At 35.0% G+C, this 22500-nt stretch overlaps 1 protein-coding gene across 4 annotated transcripts in view; it reads right to left on the bottom strand.

Annotated features, from left to right (window-relative positions):
- LOC106873782 (uncharacterized) overlaps positions 1-22500 on the bottom strand; it is a 91055-nt gene that overhangs the window by 20553 nt on the left and 48002 nt on the right. For 2 of the 4 annotated variants that reach the window (XM_089351918.1, XM_089351919.1), the window contains exons 2-3: positions 12358-12446; positions 2090-2203 (exon numbers count right to left, since the gene is read on the bottom strand). In XM_089351918.1, the coding sequence (XP_089208044.1) occupies positions 2090-2203; positions 12358-12446 (203 nt within the window). Of the gene's footprint in view, positions 1-977; positions 1098-2089; positions 2204-12357; positions 12447-22500 lie in introns of all 4 variants that reach the window. The other 2 variants (XM_014921291.3, XM_089351917.1) reach the window with 1 other exon arrangement.

Raw genomic sequence — 22500 nt, 5'->3', positions numbered from 1 at the left:
TATATATATATATATATATATATATAGGTACATAATGTATATTTGAATATATATGCGTGTGTGTGTGTATGTGTATGTGAGTGCCTGCGCGCGCGCGTGTGTAATTTCATTTTTATGTTTCGAATTTCAATCATTAAACTGCAAGCAAACCATGTTACACTAGGTCACGTGAGGCTACACCAGACCACAAGGGGACACAACCATCAAATATTTTCGTTTATCTGTCGCAGTACTCTTTTAGTCAAGTAATCATTATACCGAGTACCACTTTTCCAACTGTTATGGAATGACAATGAAGGACGCAACACCTATCACAATGCCAGGTAAGCATTTAAAATCTTTCATGAACACATACACATATACACATGGTCTCATACTCAGACTAATACATAAAATCATTTTCAAAAGGGTTTTTCAATCAAATATTTACTATTATCTATAGCTTTATATGTACTTCGAGATTCCAAAAAAGAGAGTTATTCCATGCTCTCTTGAATATTCATAAAATTCTCATTACGTCAAAAGCATATATATATATATATATATATATATATATATATATATATATATATATATATCACAACAACACAGTATGGATAGACCAGACTATCAAACGTTGTACACCGTTGATCACAATGCGCTTTCTCATTGTTTTAGCTCCCGAATGATGACACATGCAGGCCTATATTACTCCTAAATGGAACATATATATATATATATATATATATATATATATATATATATATATATATATATATATATACATATATACATATATATATATAATTACCTAAATACATGCCTATATACATATGTACAAACACGCATACAACATATATAAATCAAGAAATTGAGAAGGGTGAGCAATGTTGCTGGAGGGTAAAACATAAAACGTTGCGTCTTTTCTTTTCCTGAAAATGGATTTTTCATGGCTTAGCAGGATTTTGGCTTTTACTGGTTTTTGTATTTTACTGTACCTGGCGTGTACATCGACTACCCCACAGGCAACCTCGACACAACCCGGTGGTACAATGCCACCAAGTGCTAACCATGCTTGGTATTCAGCTGTTTTAATATCGCCTGTCTGGCGCTTCGATCTGTAAACAGGTAAAACAACACACAAATGGACATCAACAATAATGACAGAACAATTTGACACGTCGATAAGAAACAAACGTTATAAATACGAGAAGGAATGTGAAGGAAAAGTGCACATATCAACGAAAAAGGTAATGACAACAAAATAAAATCAATATTGCTTTTTGTAATAACATAACAATTATAATGTGACCAGCTATATGAAATGTGGGGTGTCATTGGATAAAGATAACTATAGAAGAGGCAATGGAGTTTTACTGGAATTGGAGGTGGTTGGTAAGGTAACACGATATTCCTTTAACAAATGGTCAAAATATTTACTTAAATATTAATATATACATGCGCATATGTGTGTATGTGTGCGTAAAAGGGTCAAATATATACTTATACATTAATGTATATGTGTGTGTGCATATACTATTCATATGCATTAAATGATCTATGGAAATTGAACTCCGAGTCTGCTGTAATGTATATAGCCGTGTTAACTACAACACAAGAGTGATAACTTATTTAGCTACCTAAATCAGAAGTTTAACCAAGCCATATTAGCGGTTTATGAAGTGTGAACTTAGCCCACACAGTATGAAGGTAGAGTACTATATATATATATATATATATATATATATATATATATATATATATATATATATATATATATATATATATATATATATATATATATATATATATATATATATATATATATATATATGTATATATATATATATATATGCGTGCGTGTGTATGTGTGTGGTGTGTGTGCGCGCGCAATATTTATGAATGAAATGGTACAAAAATTTGAACTGTAAAAATTGAATCTATCATTGCTACGTTGTTAATTATTGGTATAACACAAAACCCGAAAAAAATAGTAACATTGACCATTTACTTAAGGATTTGAGGTGGGGAAGTCAGAAAGGGCTTTGGTTTAGGTCTTGACTAGGTAAAAGGATGGTGTATTTGGGGGTTGAACTAGAGCTTACTATACCTCTTTTCAATATCAACTAACCCACACGCCACCTGGGTGCAGGTAATTTTTCTGGACAATGCCATCAGTGCCCGATACTCAGCCGCTCGCATATCAGCTAGCTGTCGTTTAGATCTGTAAGCAGGGGTTGTAGAAATGCATGCATTACATAAGATGTTCTGTTGCATATTCTCTTGATATCATACATAGCATGAACACTTTTCAAAAATGTAATCCATACACCGAAATATATTTTTATGCCACAGCAAAACTGAATCCATTACTTTTCATATAACTTAAAGTGAAATTTTTATAGTTGCTAAACCTGGACCACTGCATAAATTAGCTTAACAGTCTGTGAGTTAAGTAGCATTTTCTACTTAGCAAATGGATACCATTTACTTAATTCATCAGCCCTGTTCTCCGTGCTAGTCAGTTAAGCAGACGCTGACGAGGGTGAGAGAGCTTGAAGCTCGTCTTGTTTCCTTGTCCGTGTTTGTTGATCGTTTGGTTGTATACACTCAAGGCTTATTCTGCACCTGATCCCAACATAATTTCAGCAAAACACATGACTGGAACTCTTAAAAGTATTTTAAAACGTTTTAACTATAATTACCCTTCGTGATACCAACTTCTTTCAAAATATGTTCAAATTTATACAAATCATGTGTGCTATAAATAGAGCAATTTGACTGAACACACTCTTTATTTTTTGTTTTGTCACATACCCAGTTAGTTTTTCATTTGTCGTTAAAATCCGTATTGATCCATACATACTAACGATTTTTTTCTTTTTCTCTCGATACCTGAAATAGTTTTCGCTATTTAATTTCCAATAATAAGCTCTGATTCTTTCATTAACTAGCATTTCAAATTATTACATCTATATGTATGCATTCAAAGTATCTTAAAGTCGATAAGTTTCATTTCTGAGTTCTCTTAAGTTCAAATCTCATTGAGATCTACTTTGATTTTGTTCCTGATAAAATAAGTACATGTCAAACATTGCAGTAGATTAAATCAACACTGATACCATAAACCGTATGGCTTTAAGTTACAGTTGTTGGCAATTAGCCATTTACTGCCTCCCTAGTACTTAAGTTTACAACGCAGGCAAAACTCCATATAAATTTATGTTCGATTAGAAACTCGTATTTTACCTATACGATATGCATTGTATATGAGGCTTAAACATTTATTTTATCCCTCGGTTTGTAAACATACGTACATTCGCACATACATACATACATACATACACGCACATGTGTATATGTACATAAGTTTATATATCTGTATATATGTATGTATGTCTAGTAAGTTTGCTTTCTAATCACACTTCTCCTGTGTCTCAGGTACATTCAATCCTTTCGAAATTCCATAAACAGAAACTGTGTAGAAGCCGTCGGATGAACTGTATTTTTAAGGAGTGAACTTAATCCAACGACCGACTTGATTGGTTTTTCACTTTGTTGTATGCATTCGGCTTGCATTCACTAATGTCTAACAAAAAGGGCATGAACATTGCTATTTCTCTTACGTAGACGTAACAAAATGTGAGCGGCTGATACGATACAATTATATGTATAATGTAAAAAAGTGAATTATTACAGGTATCTTTAAAGGGCTAATGATTTTGTTCACGGCCCGTATAAATAATGAGCTTCCCAGAGTGCCTACCAACAGAATAGCTTGCAAAAGTCAGTTAAACAAGCAGTAGTAGGTCGATCTGTAAGGAAAATACCTGTTTCACTTACGCTTACTCGACTTCGTGGGACGAGAGAGAGAAAGAGAAAGAGAGAGAGGAAGGGAGAGAGAGACGATGGGAAGACAGTGGCTTTCCCTCTACCGTACGTAATATTCCTAAATCTATGATCTATTTTGAGTTGCCTGGAACCTTTACTGAAAACGAGCACATGATAGTATATGGTAGTCCATAGTCAAATGTATCCTTCATTGTACATGAAGATTCGGAGTCATACTTTTTAACACTGTTAAGCGAATTTGACCTGACCGGGTGCTCTGTCAGACTTGAAACTCATGATCGAGAGCCTACTTGCCTGATTTACAAAACCAAGTGTAATCAAATAAAATCAGTGGTATTGCAGTCCAAATACTCAATAGAAGGATGGTATTCGAACTGAACAAACAGACGATAAATGTGTGTGGGGGGGAGGCGCTTTGTAATTCCAATTCTACATATATACAATTATTAGTACTTTCTTCGTTTTTGAGAATTATTCTCCTTTAAGCTTTCCTGTAATTTCCGTTATGCAACACACAGTAAAAGCAGCATGTGTTTTAATGCCAGCGCAGAGATAATGCATGGAAACCGTGAGGTGTCGGCATTCTCAGCCAATTGTAACATATACTATAGCCGACTTATACGTCATCTTCCTATGTGATAAATCAAGTGAGTTATTAAATGTACGCAATTTCTGCTGGACTATGAATTAGCAGCTGTAATATTTAATCAATAAACAGTTATTTCTATTCCTAAGCATCGCAACATTCTTCAAGAGTCTAAGCACGGAGAATGTAAATTCATCTTCAGGTTATATTTTTTATTTAATATATTTAAATACCCCACTTATTACTCTAACAATGTTTGGCTAATTAAAACCATAAAGATCTCAAAAAATTGCATCACTATGATCGATTTTGTCTGGATTGTATGAACTAGGATAAGCTCCAGATTTGATGCAGTGGCATTTATACTTTTAGTCATTCATAGCTGCATCGTATCATTGTAAGTAAATTTGAGTTTCCTGTTGTTTCTGTATCCTTTTATTGTTACTTAATTATGTTTATCAGCTAATTAAGTACCATTGGAAAATATCAATACACAAGTGACAAAGAAAGTAAAATCTTCTTTCCAAATACAAAATCTTAATTTATATATATATATATATATATATATATATATATATAAATTAAGATTTTGTATTTGGAAAGAAGATTTTACTATATATATATATATATATATATATATATATATATATATATATATATATATATATATATATATATATATATAGGGAGAATTCACAAAAAAAAAGACGAAGAAAGATGGTGTAGAAAACAAATAGATCTATTAGTATAACGCTCGGGAAGTGAAAAAGTATTTAATGTTTCGAGCCTACGCTCTTCCACAGAAAGGAAAACGGAAAGAAAAAAGGAATATGTAGTGGCTATCGATCTATCATGGCAGCCTAGTATTCGGGTCAAGAGGTTCTCTGGAAATACCCTAACTTTACACACTAGCAGGACCTTATATATATATATATATATATATATATATATATATATATATATATATATATATATATGTGTGTGTGTGTGTGTGTATGTATGTATGTATGTATCTATATATTATGTGTATGTATATGTGTGTATGTATGTATGCATGTATGCATATATTATTGTGTCTGGAGAGAGTCATTCTCTTTTAGCGCTCTATTATTAAAATCTTCGTTCCGACCTGCCACCTTTTCAATAGTCATTGAGTGCGTTAAATAATGTCACCAAATGAGAATGACTCTCTTCAGACACACAACACACGAATTTACATAATGAATCTTGCAAGCCAAATCCAGAACGAAACACAGACGCGTGCGCGCGCGCACACACACACACACACACACACACACACACACACAAACACACACATACAGGTGCAGTGAATAAAGTGTCGTCTAAATTTCGCAAAATATAATAGATGTACTTATCAAAATTACATTAAAATATCTTGAAATACAAAAGAGTAAATTATTTCAATAAAATCGCCATTGACTTCAACCAGGGCCTCCAGACAACTTCGGAATCTCCTGCAACTCTTTTGGACAGTCTCGGCCTCTTTATTTAAGTTGGCGAATGCTGCCACAAGCCCTCAGTTCATCTTTGGTATTAAAAGGAGTTTTGTTGGTCTCTCGCTCAACTGCGTCCTACACATAATAATCAAGGGGGTTGCAGTCCGGGGAGTTAGGTGGCCAGATGTAAGGATGGTGTGGCCGCAGAAATTGTCGTACAACCATGACTGGGTTCTCCTACTTGTATGGCATAGTGTAGATTCCTGCTGCCAGACATAGGTTCTTCCATTAGCCACCCTCTTCATCCAGGTCAGCACACCTCCTCCAGGTACTTGATGTAGGCCTCCATGCTGAACCTGAGGCCGTGTGAGAAGATGAAAGATGCATAACGTCGTCATCACTAGTATTCACTCCAAACACCATGATGTTGACGGTGTACTCACTGCAAGCTATGGATACATGAGTGCAATGGAATCGCAAGAAGGTTTACCGAGAAAGAAGTCTTTGTGTGTGGCAGGTGTAAAATAAATAAATGCGCCCTTTTAAAGCCTAACCAGGCTCATGGACCCGGTTTCCCGGTTTCTATGGCGTATGGGTTCCCCAGCTGGACGGGACGCCAGTCCATCGCAGCGTTACTCATTTTTGCCAGCTGAGTGGACTGGAGCAACGTGAAATGAAGTGTTTTGCTCAAGAACACAACGCGTCGCCAGGTCCAGGAATCGAAACCACAATCTTATGATCATGATGCTGACACCCTAACCACTAAGCCATGCGCCTCTACGTGTGGCAGGTGTGCAGGAAAAATAAAAACTGAGAGCATACAGTAAATGGATTCCTACCAACACTCAGGTTATCCTTAGAGGTGGTGGGTAGTTTCCGCTACCTAAGTTTTCAAATCTCAAGTGAGAGGGGATACTCTGAAAGTGTAGTTGCTTCAATTACAACCAGCTGGACAAAGTTCAGAGAGCTATTACCTTTTTTGTTAACAAAGAACCTCTCTCCGTCTCTCTGAGTGAAAGACATATTGTATGATATTTGAGCACGAACTGCTATGCTGTATCATAGTGAAACGTAGGCTGTGACTGCAGAGAACATGCAAAGAATTGACATAAATGAAGACAGTAAGCTCCGCTGTATGTGTAATGTCATTGTGCATGTAAGACAGAATGTAAATATGTTGAGATAAGAAATGGATATGAGGCATCAGATGTAGTGTGCAAGGCAGAAGACATGTGATGCGTCTAGATGAAAAAAACCTGCACAAAGCAATGCAGACCTTTAAATGTGGATGGAACTTGTGGAAGAGGGAAAGATGAGAGACGAAGTGTTGAAAATCGATCTTCAACTGTGCCTCGCAGAGGAAATGACAAAGGAGCGAGATGCTAAGTGATTTGTTGTGATTGAGAAGATTCATCTATCTAAGCTAAGTAAAGTCGGTACCATAAAGGCATGTTGTTTATGTCCATGCACCTACACACAGTCTTCCCTGACTGCTTCTAGCACCTCCCTCATTTCCCACCCACCGCCTGATGTATTTTCCTCCCCTATATCTTCCACTCTCGTTTCGCTCCCAGGCGGATCTAAGCCCTTTCAATGTGTCCCTGTTGAATCTTTTCCCAATAATATATCTTCCTAACGCATTCTCCCTCTATTTATGTCCACTCACTTCATTCCTTCGACATTCTACCTACTTTTGAAAATTTACCTACCCATTTACCTCATCCAATCTTTGGCCCCACTTCACTTATATACACCTCTGTGTAATTTGAGTATTCCCCTTTGACTATCTTCTCCCCTTCTCTCTTCATTCTCTTCTCTCTCTCTCTCTCTCTCTCTCTCTCCCTCTCTCTCTCTCATCTCTCGCTCTCTATCCTCTCTTTCTTCTATCACTGTCCAACTGAGGTAGACATGCTTTTTTACTGCAAGACACTTATTTCTGTCCATCTGTACTCTAATCACTCTTCATCTAGCCCAAAGTCATCTGCCCCAATACTAATCTCCGCCTCAAGTTGAGGAGCCTTGTCTTGTAAGTTATTTGGTCTCCTCGCTGCTGTTAGTGCCACACAAAACGCACACAGTTCATTCTGTAAAGTGATTGGTGTTAGGAAGTGTAGCCAACCATGGAAGCTATGCCCAAGCAGACGGTCGAGCTTTGCTCAGTTTTCTGGTTTTAAATCACTTTTATTTATTCACAGCCATCTTTTTTCTCTACCTGTCTTATCTTCAACATCCCTATGAAATTGTGCATACATTTTTTCTTTGCCTATCTATTTTCGGATTCAATCGTTTTCAATTTCTAGTACAGTACTTAATCTTTGAAATCTTTCATCCTACACAAGCCTGACCTCTTACTTCTAATAATAGCGGTTCTGTGGCATTTTTACATACTATTATATGTTGTTTTCTTCTGCTATAATGCTGTGTTCGCATCCAATAAGTCCTCTTCCTCCTCTTTTTCTTGGTACATACAGTCTGTCTGTGTCACTTTTTGGGTAGAGTGTCCCATATCTAGTTAGCAACTTCTTTGTCTTTCTGTCTAAGCTGTTTAGTTCGTTTACTGTCCATGCGATTACCCCTGCTCCATATATAAGGAGTGAAACCGCCCAGGTGTTGATAGCTTCAATCTTATTCCGTCCGTTTAATTTCGACTTAAGAATCAGTCTCAGTTTGCGCAAGTATTCCACCTGACTAACACACCACACTTTCTCTGTCCGAACTCCATTCTAATGTCAGCACTAAAAGTATACACCGTATCAACGAGGGAACTGACTTGTGCTTCATCTTTACCATAATGTTTGAGATCATCTATGAATAACAAAAGGTTGACTTTTTGTTGACGGCTTTTGAATACACACCCAACTTTTGCTTTGCTCAGCATCAGTGTTAGTGGTATCAAGCACAGTACAAAGATCAGTGAGGACAGGCAGTCCTCTTGGAAGATACCCCGCCTGATTTCCACTGTCCCTAAACTTCTTCCGTATGCTCTTAGGGCCGTCCTCAAATTCGCCATACTTTTTCCAAGTAATCGCTCAACATTCCATTATCCAAGAGTATGGGATCATATGCTTTACGATAGTCGGTTCATGACATGGCTAAGTTACTTTTCCTCCTCTTGCAGTCTCTAAGTACAATAAAATATTATTATTATTATTATTATTATTATTATTATTATTATTATTATTATTATTATTATTATTATTGAGTGAGAAAGCAGTGCATGACATCAAACTGACACTGGGGTACAAATACATGAAGCCCATTATACCCATCATGACTACCCGTCTGATTAGGGTGCACCAGGCACATGCATCACCATCATATGTGCGTGACATCGTGATCTCATATCAAGATAAACAGCGCAGAATCTTGCAGGTGAAGTCCAGTTACAATGTTTTTCGGGTTGAGTAGCCTATCCCGCTCAAAAGATCCCTGAATAAGGTTCGTTTGAGGATGATGAACAAAACACCCATGTATCCAGAGGTGTATTATTCAAACCCCAAAGAATTCCTCTCAGCACATGGCTATGATGCTCCCCCACTACTTCTGCTTGTGATCAGAAATGCATATATTGTCAGCCACCAAGGGACATGCTCAACTGGTTAAGGTCAAACAACTGACAAGCAAATCTGTGGTATTAAGCAGAATATTTGTTGTAGCTCATCTTTCATACCAAGACAAAATGATGTACATGATAACACTTGCAATCAGTGAAGATCAAAAGCCATGAGAGCCACTGCCTGGTGTTGCACCAGGGCATTATTATTATTATTATTATTATTATTATTATTATTATTATTATTATTATTATTATTACTATTATTATTATAATTATTATGTTGTTGTTGTTGTTTTTTCTTCTTTCTTCAAGTTTTCTTCCATTTCTCGCCGAGTGTTTTCCGTACACCTAGGGCAACACTCAACAGATTAGACTGTTGGAAAAGAAAAGAATCCTAACATCGGACTACAAGTTGCCTTAGATGCCAAGAATCCTCCTATTGGGTTACAGAAAGTAACCAAACTTGGGTGCTAAGAACCCTCCTAAGTATCCTAGCTGCCCCTAATAACACTGTTTTCTGCAGTTGTACTAAACTGGATTTTATACCTATTTCCTCAGGCTGTCTGTTAAGATCTTTAGGGCTAGTTACCAATGCACTTATAACTATTGGGATACATTTTACCCGCACTTTCCATAGTCTCTGTAATTCAATAGCTAGATCCTGGTACTTTGCTATTTCTTCTATACTTCTCATATTGATTTTTTTCATTATTTGGGATTGTAAAGTCAATTATCTGGCACTTTCTATTCCCTTTATCTACTACTACCAAATCAGGCCTTCTAGTTTCTATTACTGTGTCACTCAGAATGTTAAATCCCACAACATCTTGTATTTCTTACTTTCTAGTAATTTGCTAGCTTCATGTTCATACCATTTATTAGTCTGTTCAAATCTTGGCTTTCTACATAATTCCCAGTGGGTTACTCTTCCTTGGTTGTGATGTTTTTTCTTGTATTCTTTCTGTACCAGCATGCTACGTTCACTTACTATATGAATAACGCTTTCCTATTTTGATTTTCACAACCTATACTGGGAATCTACTTGGTTTTTGTCTATTTTGGCTTTTATCTCATTAGTCCTTAATGCTTGATTTTGTGCAGCTACTAACAAACTTTCTGTCTCTTCAGCTTTCCTTCCTGCAGCTATAACCATGTCTCACTACTACTATTTGCTGAAACTAACTTTGAGAATCTACCATGCAACGCCTTCTGTTAGTCAGATAACTTCTGTTCTTTTTTCTGATTTTTAAGTTCGTTTGGTGTTTTGGTTTCTCTATGTCTGGCTGAGACTCTAGCAGCTTTTAATGAACTTCCTTCATTATTACCTAGAGGGGAGTCTATATCTACTCTAGCTAACTCCATGCAGTCAGCTACTGATATTAACCCTCTTCTACTTTGCTTACTAGGTAGGTATAATCTTGCTACATCTGCCCTTGGGTGGAGACCTCCATTCATATCGTATTCCCTCCTAGTTCTTCAGTCTAGCTTTGCTAACGCAATTTTTGTCCAATCTATGAAAGCTGTTGAATATCTCAGTAATGATACTGCCCAAGTATTTACAGCCTTCACTAGATTTGGACCATTTAGCTTCGATTTCATTAGCTTCCTCACCCTCCTGTTGTACCCCCTCTCAATTTTCGTTTTAATTTCTGTAGTTAGTTCTCTGTCAAATTCTCATATTCCTAGATACTTATAACTCTCTTCTCCTTTGAATGATTTTAATATCTGGCCATCTGGTAACTGGGTGTCTTCCCTGTTGACTACTTATCCCCTTCTCATAACTAACATTGCACCCTTATCTATGCCAAATTCCTTGCCTATACCTTTGCTGAAAAGTCTTACAGTCTGTATTAAGGAATCTATCCCATTTTCATTCTTACTAAAAAGTTTCAGATCATCTATGCAGAGCGAATGGTTTTCATTACTATTTCTGAACTGATACCCTGACTTTGCCTTCCTTAATACCAAACTGAGGGGGATCAAACATAAGACAAATATTAAAAGGAACAACGAGTCTCCTTGGAAAATTTCTCTTTTGATATTAACTTTCTCTAAGATTTTGTTACCTGAGTAGAGATTTGCTTTCCATTTCTTCATGAAAAGGCTAATTAATTCTCTTATGTTGTCTGCTATACTGAATATACTCAAACATTCACTTATGCATGAGTGTGGGATCATGTCATAGGCTTTCCTATAATCTATCCATGCTATTGTTAGATTATTCTTTCTAGCTTTTACTTCGTTTAGAACTGCTTTGTCTATATATAATAGATCATGAGTTCCTCTAGCCTTCACCCAGCAACCTTTCTGTTCTTCTGCTAGTAAATTCTGGTTGTCAAGGCGCTCGTAAATGCTTTCTGAAACCATTCCTGCTAACAGCTTCCACACTAATGGTAAGCAAGTGATTGATCTATCGTTTCTAGCTGTATTACCCTTGCTCTTATCCTTCATAATGAGTATTGTCCTCCCTCTAGTCATCCAATCTGGTATTATTATTATTATTATTATTATTATTATTATTATTATTATTATTATTATTATTATTATTATTATTATTGTTATTATTATTATTATTATTATTATTATTATTATTATTATTATTATTATTATTATTATCTTGTACTAGTTTTGTTCATATTATATTTTACGAATCTTGGAAACAAGTGGCGCTTAGCGTTTAATAATTATTAACTGCTAAACACCACTTGATTCCTCGAATCCGAATTTTCTCTCTATATTGTGCATAAGAGATGTGATTAATTACAACAAGCTATCGCATTAATTAAAACAAAGTTAAATGTATCATGTGTCGGAATTTTAAAATGATCTACACGTTTCTATATAACAAACAACTTGCAATGATTTTTATGAAAGCAATTTCTTAGTTATGACGTTATTAGAAATATTGCAATGTAAAAACTACTTACCTCAATTCTTCCTCTGGGATATATCGTGCATTTACAAGAGAAACTAGCACCATGCCAACAATGCTAAGTATTAAAATGTGTCGTGTCATCTGAAATCAAATGAGAGAAGACATATATGATGTGAAATGGATATGAAATTCCAGCACGCAAAGCGTCTATTATGTGATTATTAACAAACATGAAAAATATTAAACCGAGCAAAAAGTAATTTCATGATATGCACCGTTCTTCTTTCCAAGGATTCTATTCAAGTTACCTGTATTTAACTCTGGAAGAAATTCTGGTAAATATTCGATATATTTCAGCCATCAAGATGAAACCAGCGAATACCTTATCAAAATAACCAGTGTTAACATATAGCAAGTAGAAATTACTTAATAGAGTTTACATTAGATTTGGCCTCAGAGAAATGCCTCTTTCAAACGGAAACATAATCTGGAATCACTTGCCTATACTCAAGAACAATCCCCCAAACGAGTTATCTGTTGCCTTTTCCTGTTGCCTGGATTAACATTTTAGATAGAAGTTGCTATTGTTGTTCAGTCCCAGAAGATCTGTGATTGAACTGACTTATGATAAAATGTATTCCAGCAACGATATAGAGCTGCTACATCAAGTAAACCTATCGATCACGTAGACGTTCCGTTTGTTGGCTCAAATTATACATGAGTCGGTGCAATGGAAGAATATTGTTGAACGATGCAGAAGCACTAAAATACTGACGGATGTTTCTTTGCTCTTGCACATTCTGGAAATGTCATATGAAACTGGCAGGAGACAGGGTCATTTTAGGCTGAACAAATAAGTGTAACATTCATTCGAATGATTATAACCACGTATCAGCGCACGCTTGAGGTCATACGTCAAGTGTCCGTAAATATTTGTATGTGTGCGTGTACGGGTCTATGTGAGTGTGTGTATGTATGTATGTGCAGATCTGTATTATGTATGTATTCTTAGGCATATAGTTGCATATCTAGACATGCTCGTATGTATTTAAAGGATAATTTTCTGAAAAGTTTTACAGATTTTTACAGTTCCAGTGATGGATTAGATCTGTAGTCTTTGAATTAGTTTCTCCTTGCAGGAAGTGCACCTGTATGTGTGTATGTGTGTTTATAGTAAAGCGTACCCATTCCATTCTCTTCATGTCTATCCTATTTCGGAAGGAGAGTGAATACTCGAAACTTAAATAGTACGTTTTCCCATTTCCTGAGCAGCAACCTATACTAACTTTGGGTCAATTTTTATCTTGTTTTCATGTTAAATTTTTCATAACCTTCTATAGGTAGACAAACACACATACACATAATACACACACACACCACACACATACCACACACACACACACACACACACACACACACACATATATATATGCATACATACACGCATACAGAGAGACAAATAGATAGATAGATAGATAGATAGATAGATAGATAGATAGATAGATAGATAGATAATGTCATAAATTTAAGCATTACATATATGTTTTCAAACTGATAAAACTTTCATACATAAAACATATACTGGAGACATGTGTGCTAGTAGACTAACACGGGTAAAGTCAAATATACATTATGCATGTGTATAATAAATAATGTTTGAAGATTCCATTTATTTATGCATAATCAATTACTTTTTCTTTCATTTAGTCTCTAGGTGTTCGAGTGTAGAACTTATATTAATAAGAGAAAGGTATTTATGTTGCATAATTATTCAGTAATGAGCATAACCTTTTTGGAACTGCAAACTTCTCAGCCTATCGCATGTACTTTTATATTTAGAATAAACTGAAATTATGCAGTTTAGATTGATAGGGATGCAGATTATTAAATCGATAAATCCAGTTATCAGCATGTGTGTTTATATGAATAATACACATTATATATATATATATAGATCACTTAAAAAATTATATATATATATATATATATATATATATATATATATATATATATATATATATATATATATATATATATAGATCACTTAAAAAATTATATATATATATATATAGAGAGAGAGAGAGATCACTTAAAAAATTATATATATATATATATATATATATATAGGCGCAGGCGTGGCTGTGTGGTAAGGAGCTTGCTTCCCAACCACATAGTCCGCGTTCAGTCCCACTGCGTAACACCTTGGTCAAGTGTCAATTCATTACAGCTGTTTCCAACGAATTTTTTAAATGATTAATAGGTATATTATATCATCATTAAAAAAGGCTTCTTCAGAGGAATACTCGAACCACAGTGTGAAGAACATTTAAAAACATTCAAGATAGATGCACGGCATGTGCATATTTTGTGATTCCGCGAACTTCACTGGTGGCAGAATGAGTTTGCCAAATCAAAACAAATTAAAAAGTGGTTTTATAGCAGAGGACAGCATGACGTATTATGTGGCTAGGGTGTATTTAAGATTTATAGCCTTTAAGGGGATTAGTCCGCATGGTAGGCGGGGAGGGTAAAACGGATATCCAAGTGTCTCCTTTCTACAATTAAGGAAGAGATAGTTCTGTTTATCTTATGATACAATTCAGCTAGAGACATAGGGTTAAAAGCAAAAGATAAAGTTCACATTTATTTTTATATTTATCTATTTAAGATCCTTCCATGCCAGCTTTATTACTAAGTGTATGTCTGATGGAGACATGAATTCAGAATTCTACTACAGAGTGTAGGAATAAGGATGGTATTTATCGTGTTAATAGATAGGTAAGCAGGTATACAATCAATAGTGTACTATCGTGGCACTCCATCATCGGTTACGACGACGAGGGTTCCAGTTGATCCGATCAACAGGACAGCCTGCATGTGAAATTACCGTGCAAGTGGCTGACCACTCCACAGACGCGTGTACCCTTAACGTAGTTCTCGGAGAGATTCAGTGTGACACAGAGCGTGACGAGGCTGGCCCTTCGAAATACAGGTACAACAGGAACAGGACGAAAGAGTGAGAAAAATTTGTGGTGAAAGAGTACAGCAGGGTTCGCCACCACGCCCTGCCGGAGCCTCGTGGAACTTTAGGTGTTTTCACTCAATAAACACTCACATCTGGGCTGGGATTCGAAACCGCGATCCTACGACCGCGAGTCCGCTGCCCTAACCACTGGGTGATTGCGCCTCCACTATAGCATACTATATGAAAGCAAAGTGCTAATAGTAAGAGAGAGATTATAATAGATAAAAATTAAAGTGGGAAAATGTGTTAAAATAAAAAGATGGGGTTCATAATAAAGGAATAATAAAAATTGAACTGGTAAAAATTCCATATATATCAGGAAAAATATAATAATAAATATCGTCTAGTAATTATAAGGATAATTTTTAAAAATCGAAAAAATAGTTTAGAAAAAGTGCAATGGAAGCCAAGATAGATTATCTTTATAATTACTATACGATATTTTCACTCTAATTTTAAGCAATGTAGGTGCTACTCTGCACCGTCAGTCACAATTAGTGACAACTGAACACTTCCGCTTTGGTTTTATACTGCGTTATTTTACACACCCACACACGTACACACGCACGCACACACACACACACACACACACACACACACACACACACACACACACACACACACACACACCTATATATATATATATATATATATATATATATGCGAAGAGCCTCTTTAAATTTCCATCTACCAAATCCACTCATCGAGACTAGCGTAGAAGACACTTGCCCAAGATGCTACGCAGGGATACTGAACCGAAACCATGTGGTTGGGAAGCAAATTTCTCACCACACAGCTATGCCTGTCTAATTTGTCTTATGATTAACATTTTTATTTAAAAGTGATTAAACGTAAGGTTTTATACGTGATAAAGATGTATGTCCGTGTTGAAGGTTATAATCAACTATTTTCTAACAGAATGATCCAAAGGAATTAATCAATATGAGGTGATTACAGATAGTTTTAGAAGGATTAGATCAAGTATGAGTACTAATTGGTGAAAAAATATATTTTCTTATGCGAATATTTTATGAAATTCTTTTTTTGGTGTAAATATGTTTTAAGACATAATTTGCAGACCTAATGTTTTAGTAAATACTGAAAAGGCCAAGTTTTGGTTGCTATCGTAAACGCTTATATTCGGAATCGATTATATAACAACGCGCGCACGCACACACACACACACACACACACACACACACACACACACATTCACACACAGGCATTTATATATACGCTAATTTGAAAACGCTTTTAGGAAAATTTCTTGATACAATCGCAATATTTGATAACAGATTTCTTAAATTAAACGCTATTTATTCTTAATACGTTCTGGCAGATTTGAACGAGAATGTCTGTCTGATCACTTTTGTTTTTCGCCATCAGAGAGGGCCTCTTTCCTTTAGCTTATATGTATTCATTCATAACACACGGGATTCACCAATCGGTATGAAGAGACTTCAAGACATTGCAGTGCTTCGACCTCGCTGTACTTTTGCCGAATCTACTCTGCAGTCGAATCGATAAACATGACAAAGAGCACGGGTTCTTGTTCACATAAATCAGTAAACAAACTTTTTTTTTTAATGCATGCAAATGTTTAACAAACGGATAAGAAGCGAAGAGAATTCAGAATGTCTGACAAAGAGATTCCAGAATCACGTATGCGATAACCTCACATCGTCAAAAGAGAGCAGAATTTTTTTGCTATGGACTTACATTTTTTCCTCATTTTATTTTCTGTCATATATTTCTGAATTCCATTTTAAGTTTGCCTTCTTTCTTTCTTTTTAATCTTTACTGTAGATTCATTTTTATCCAAACCTTTACCTCCAGCGTTATCAAATTCCAGTTTGTATTCTTATATACAGAGAAGTATATATTCTTTCATCGTTGTTCCTTTATTACGTTACTCACTTCCCTTTTGCTTGCTTCTAAATATTTTACTAATCTGACTGCTATTATCTCCTTGGAGTTCCCTATTTTTATCGATTTACGTGTGGCAGAATCACAGTATTCCAGCTTCGTTCAACTTTGCCTTTTATCCTTTCGGGTCGATAAAATCAAGTACCGGCCAACTACTGGGACTGATAGTTTAGATTAATTCCCTACACTCAAAACTGCCGACCTTGTACCTAAATTACTAGCCTCTGTTTCCCGTATTACTTGCTTTCGCTAACATCGGCTATGGTTCGTATGTTTTCAGTTCATTTTATTTTAAATTGTTTTTACGTTTCTTTTCAAAGAAAAATTTCCCTTTGGAAACTTACACATAAAAGACTCTGACAATTTAGATGTTTGCCTCATTACTTCCTGTGTAGAGGGAAACCTATGTTTTTTTGTTTTTTTTTTCAGACGTCTATAGTTTTCATAGTTTGTTGGTATATATGTAGTCAGATGGTGTTTAAAACAACAACGATCGGAAATGCCTTCAAAACTAATAATGAACAAAACGCGATTTACAAAAGAAAAAGACTTTATATTATGTAAATAGTTAAAATGAAAATGAAAATGAGCAGTAAAAATGCATTAATACGCACAACTCAGCGAATAGATAAAGATAATTATTCTATAGAGCCTATTAATACTAAAACAGATTGTAGATGATTACATTGGTAACAAAATGTATAAACGAGTTTTCTCATACGCTCGGCGAGAATATACACGAAAGTGTTTTTTGAATGTGATAACTTCAACTACTGTTGCTAGTCAGAGAGAGAGAGAGAGGGGGGGAGAGAGAGAGAGAGAGAGAGAGAGAGAGAGAGAAGAGAGAGAAGAGAGAGAGAGAGAGAGAGAGAGAGAGAGAGAGAGAGAGAGAGAGAGAAAAGAAATCAACTACCTTTAACTGGATATACGTAAATACATTTTGTGAGAATTATATGGAACTTTACCGACTGCTTATATTTCTTTTGCATTTTTAGGTAGGTAGGTAGGTAGGTAGGTAGGTAGGTGATAGATAGATCGATAGATAGATAGATAGAGAGAGAGAGAGAGAGAGAGAGAGCGAGAGAGAGAGAGAGAGAGAGAGAGAGAGATAGATATTAGGTTATACATTTTCACTCTGGTTTTAGCAAGCTCACAGGCAGTGCGATTGTCACAGTGATTAACGTAATGATGAAAAGTAATGGAGAGAGCAAATCTCCTTGGAATATTCCCCTGCGAATTTTCACATTTTTCAAAGGGTTCATTTTGTTACATACTTTGTATATCGTGTATACGTTCTTTTATCGAATTTCACTGTCTATTCCGTTTCTTTCTCCCCATTTCTAATGTAAATCCCACACAAATTGTTTATTGTCTTGGTGATGTCCCCTTCACCAATGCCCCTCTGACTAATAAAAGAAAAAAGTTCTTCTTCTTCTTCTTCTTCTTCTTCTTCTTCTTCTTATTATTATTATTATTATTATTATTATTATTATTATCATTATTATTATTATTATTATTATTAAGGCGGTGAGCTACCAGAATCGTTAGCATGCCGGGCAAAATGCTTAGCAGCATTTCGTCCGTTTTTACGTTCTGAGTTCAAATTCTGCCGAGGTCGACTTTGCCTTTCATCTTTTCGGTGTCGATGAAATAAGCACCAGCTGACCACTGGAGTTAATGTAATTGACTATCCCCCGCCCCCCAAATTTCAGGTCTTTTGCTTATAGTAGAAAGGATTATTATTATTGTTGTTGTTGTTGTTATTAAGTTGCCAGAATTGTCAGCACGCCGGGAAAAATGCTTTGCGGTATTTCGTCCGTCTTTACGTTGTGGATTCAAATTTCGCCGAGGTCGTCTTTGCCTTTCATCTTTTCGGAGTCGATAAAATAAGTGCTAGTTGAATATTGGGGTGAATTTAATCGACTAGTCCTGGCTTTGTACTTGAAATTGCTGGCCTTGTACTGAAATTTGAATGTATGTGTGTGCGTGTGAAATTCTATTATCATACTTTATCCTTATGTAACAAGGTCAATGATCCATAGAAGATAGAAAGTGAAAATATTGGATGAAATACTCAGAAGATACAAATGACGTGTGAGATTAATTGTATGAAAACAAGAGATGCTCACAAAAATAATGAATGCGCATTTAAATCTTGATTTAACATTGCCTTTAGGTTAACTGGAGAAAAGAAAGTTCTTGACAGCTATTGATTTAAATTCAAGAGAATGCTATCAGGCTAGATATAGATATGGATCTGTTTCATCCGAGCTATTCGAAAGTGGTTATCCGCTGTGATAGGTGACAAGTTTAACCGCACAATGTATGGCATTATCATTAGGTTTGCAAAATGTCATCCAATGTTTTAGTACAGCATCGTTTTAAAAAGTCATCGCAGCAGTGTTGGCGTTTTGAAGTTTAGCTATTCTAAAACTATTTGATAAAGTACACAAGCGTAGGATTACGGTTGTAAATTTTTTTTTTTTTTTGCATAAATAGAGACAATATTAAATTTGTATACTGACACAAAAACTAACATCTGTTTAGTATCTTTTATCTTTTATCGTTCATTTGTTTTAGTCATTTGACAGCGACCATGCTGGGGCACCGCATTGAAAGGTTTTAGTCGAATAAATCGACTAAATAAAACTAAACTGGTTGTCAAGCAGTAGTAGGGGACAAACACAAACACCAAGAAAAACGCGCGCGCGCATATAGATATATATACATATGCATGTATTCGACGGGTTTCTTGGTTTCTTTCAGTTTCCATCTATCAAATCCACTCACAAAACTTTAGTCGGCTTGAGGCTAGAGTAGAAGTCACTTGCCCATGGTACTGCACAGTGGGAAGCAAGCTTCTTACCACACAGCCACGTCTGTGTCTATATGTATGTGGAAATATTATTGAATTGTTCATGCATTTATACAAGAATATTGCCATTAGAAGCGAAATTAGTTCATTAACTAGACTCGTTTCAAGCATACTGTAAATTATTCGACTTTTATTACTTCCAAGAATGAGTACACTAAGAAATCTATGTTAAAAACAGTGTACACATCTGCTACGATATCACTAACTTCATATAGAAAAATAATTATAAAATGAGGCAATTTCGGTCAATTCCCAGCCGAAACGAATGGAATACAGTTACTTATTTTCAAATTAATAACGGATCGTCTTCACTTACTGAATACGAAAGGTGTCCAAGCCTTATACATTCAGCAGTAGATTGGAAAGAAAGACAAGAAGGCAGTGGCGTTTTAAAATAAAAATGTCTGCCAATAGATTATTTTTCTTGCCATTTTAATGTAATGAAATGTTTTTAAAAGTGAAGATTTAAAAGGCTTAGATATATTTTTATCTTTCTATTTATCTGTCTGTTTCTCTGACTCTCTGTCTGTCTCTTTAAATCTTTGTCTCTATCTATCCCTATAATTATATATATATATATATATATATATATATATATATATATATATATATATATAGAGAGAGAGAGAGAGAGAGAGAGAGAGAAAAGGGAAAGAAGATATATATATATATATTTACACACACACACATGCGTGCGTGCGCACACACACACACACACACACACACACACACACACATATATATATATATATATATATATATATATATATATAAAGTAATTAATATAAACAACCAAGCGCATTTAGTAGCACTTATAGTTTTCCTTTACGGTAACGTTATTGTGCATGGCTGTTTTTATTAATTTTTATATAATCGTCCATGAATTTTTATGGTGAATACATACACGCTAGAGAATTAAGCCCAGTGTCAGCCGTGAGAGCGGTCCTTGCTGATGACACTGCGGAAATAGCCGAAACTGATCGGTCAATATGAGGAATTCTTGATCGATGTTTTGGGCAATTACAATCCCTATCAGCATATATGTATACCATTATGTGCTTTAACTACAGCATTAGGTCATTTTAACTCTTATTTCTAGGAATGTAGCTGTTCTATATACATACATACACAAACAGATATGTATATATTATGGCGACCGAATAATTGTCATATATTACAGATAAATTCCTCTATATACCTAATATCGAGGTATCATTCATTCTTTTGTTGTCATACCATTACTATTAGTATATGTATATATATATATATATATATATATATATATATATATATATATATATATATATATTAGACAGACAGACATATAGACAGATAGATATAAAAAATATAATTTATATAAATTATATTTTTTAACCTACACAGATTCCGACATGTACTTTATTACCTTCGTGTTTAGCTAATAATGTAATTGATTAAGAGCATAAATGAAACAATTTTCTATTTATATACTGGAAAAAATTCTAAATACTGTTGATAAATCCTTTTCAAAAAAGAAGAAAATATACAGCTATATATTGTCACTCTCTAGACTTTTTAATGCATACGACTACGGCAAAAAATAAAGTATTTGGTGTTAGTTCTGTAAAGAAAATATTCTAACCTGATGCACATTCTTGTATCGCGTACTTTTTACCTCTAAATTGTTTCACGTTGCTGCGTACTTCCTTCCCATATATATGCATACATGCATCAAGGGGCTATATTCTTTACCATTCCCTCTTCCTTTTTAATAGATTCCCTTTGATCTTGAATCTCTATTCCACATTATAACTTGTCCTCGACAGTTAAGCTTTGTAATCCGACAGAATGGACCGCTCATTGTCTTATTCTATAATTTTCCCTTTTTCCTTTTCCTCCTCTTCTTTTTCTGTACTCCACTCTCTCTAAACCACTTTCGACTCATTTCCCTAACATATTTTGGCACCTTACCCATTTACTCCGTTTAACATCGCCATTAGTAATTCACACTATTCTTCCATTTTCTTTTAACGATGCCTGTGTTTCATCAAAAATATGTAGCATACAGCTATTACACTTGCATTTATGACCTAACAGAGTTTCCAGCTTGAAAATATTAACATATTATGCTATATGATATATTGTTAATATTTTTGATTATTACTGTGTATAAACTCTTGCCGCATTGTGTATACCTGTTTGTATATGTATTATAGTATCAACTAGTCACCGCATATTCGAAACAGTTGTAAAGATAGTTCCTCTGCTTGAATTATGAATATAAATGAATTCCTGCCGTCTACAATTGTTTGTCCATTTTTTTTCTCTTTATTATTCTCCCAACTACGCTTTTCTTATCACTAACTTTTGTTCTACTGGAGTACTCTTCC

Source organism: Octopus bimaculoides, chromosome 5, assembly GCF_046866305.1.
Source record: "Octopus bimaculoides isolate indiv1 chromosome 5, ASM4686630v1, whole genome shotgun sequence".
Lineage (NCBI taxonomy): Eukaryota > Metazoa > Mollusca > Cephalopoda > Octopoda > Octopodidae > Octopus > Octopus bimaculoides.
The sequence above is the reverse complement of the archived record's forward strand: the minus strand, read 5'-3'. Positions and strand labels throughout refer to the sequence as shown.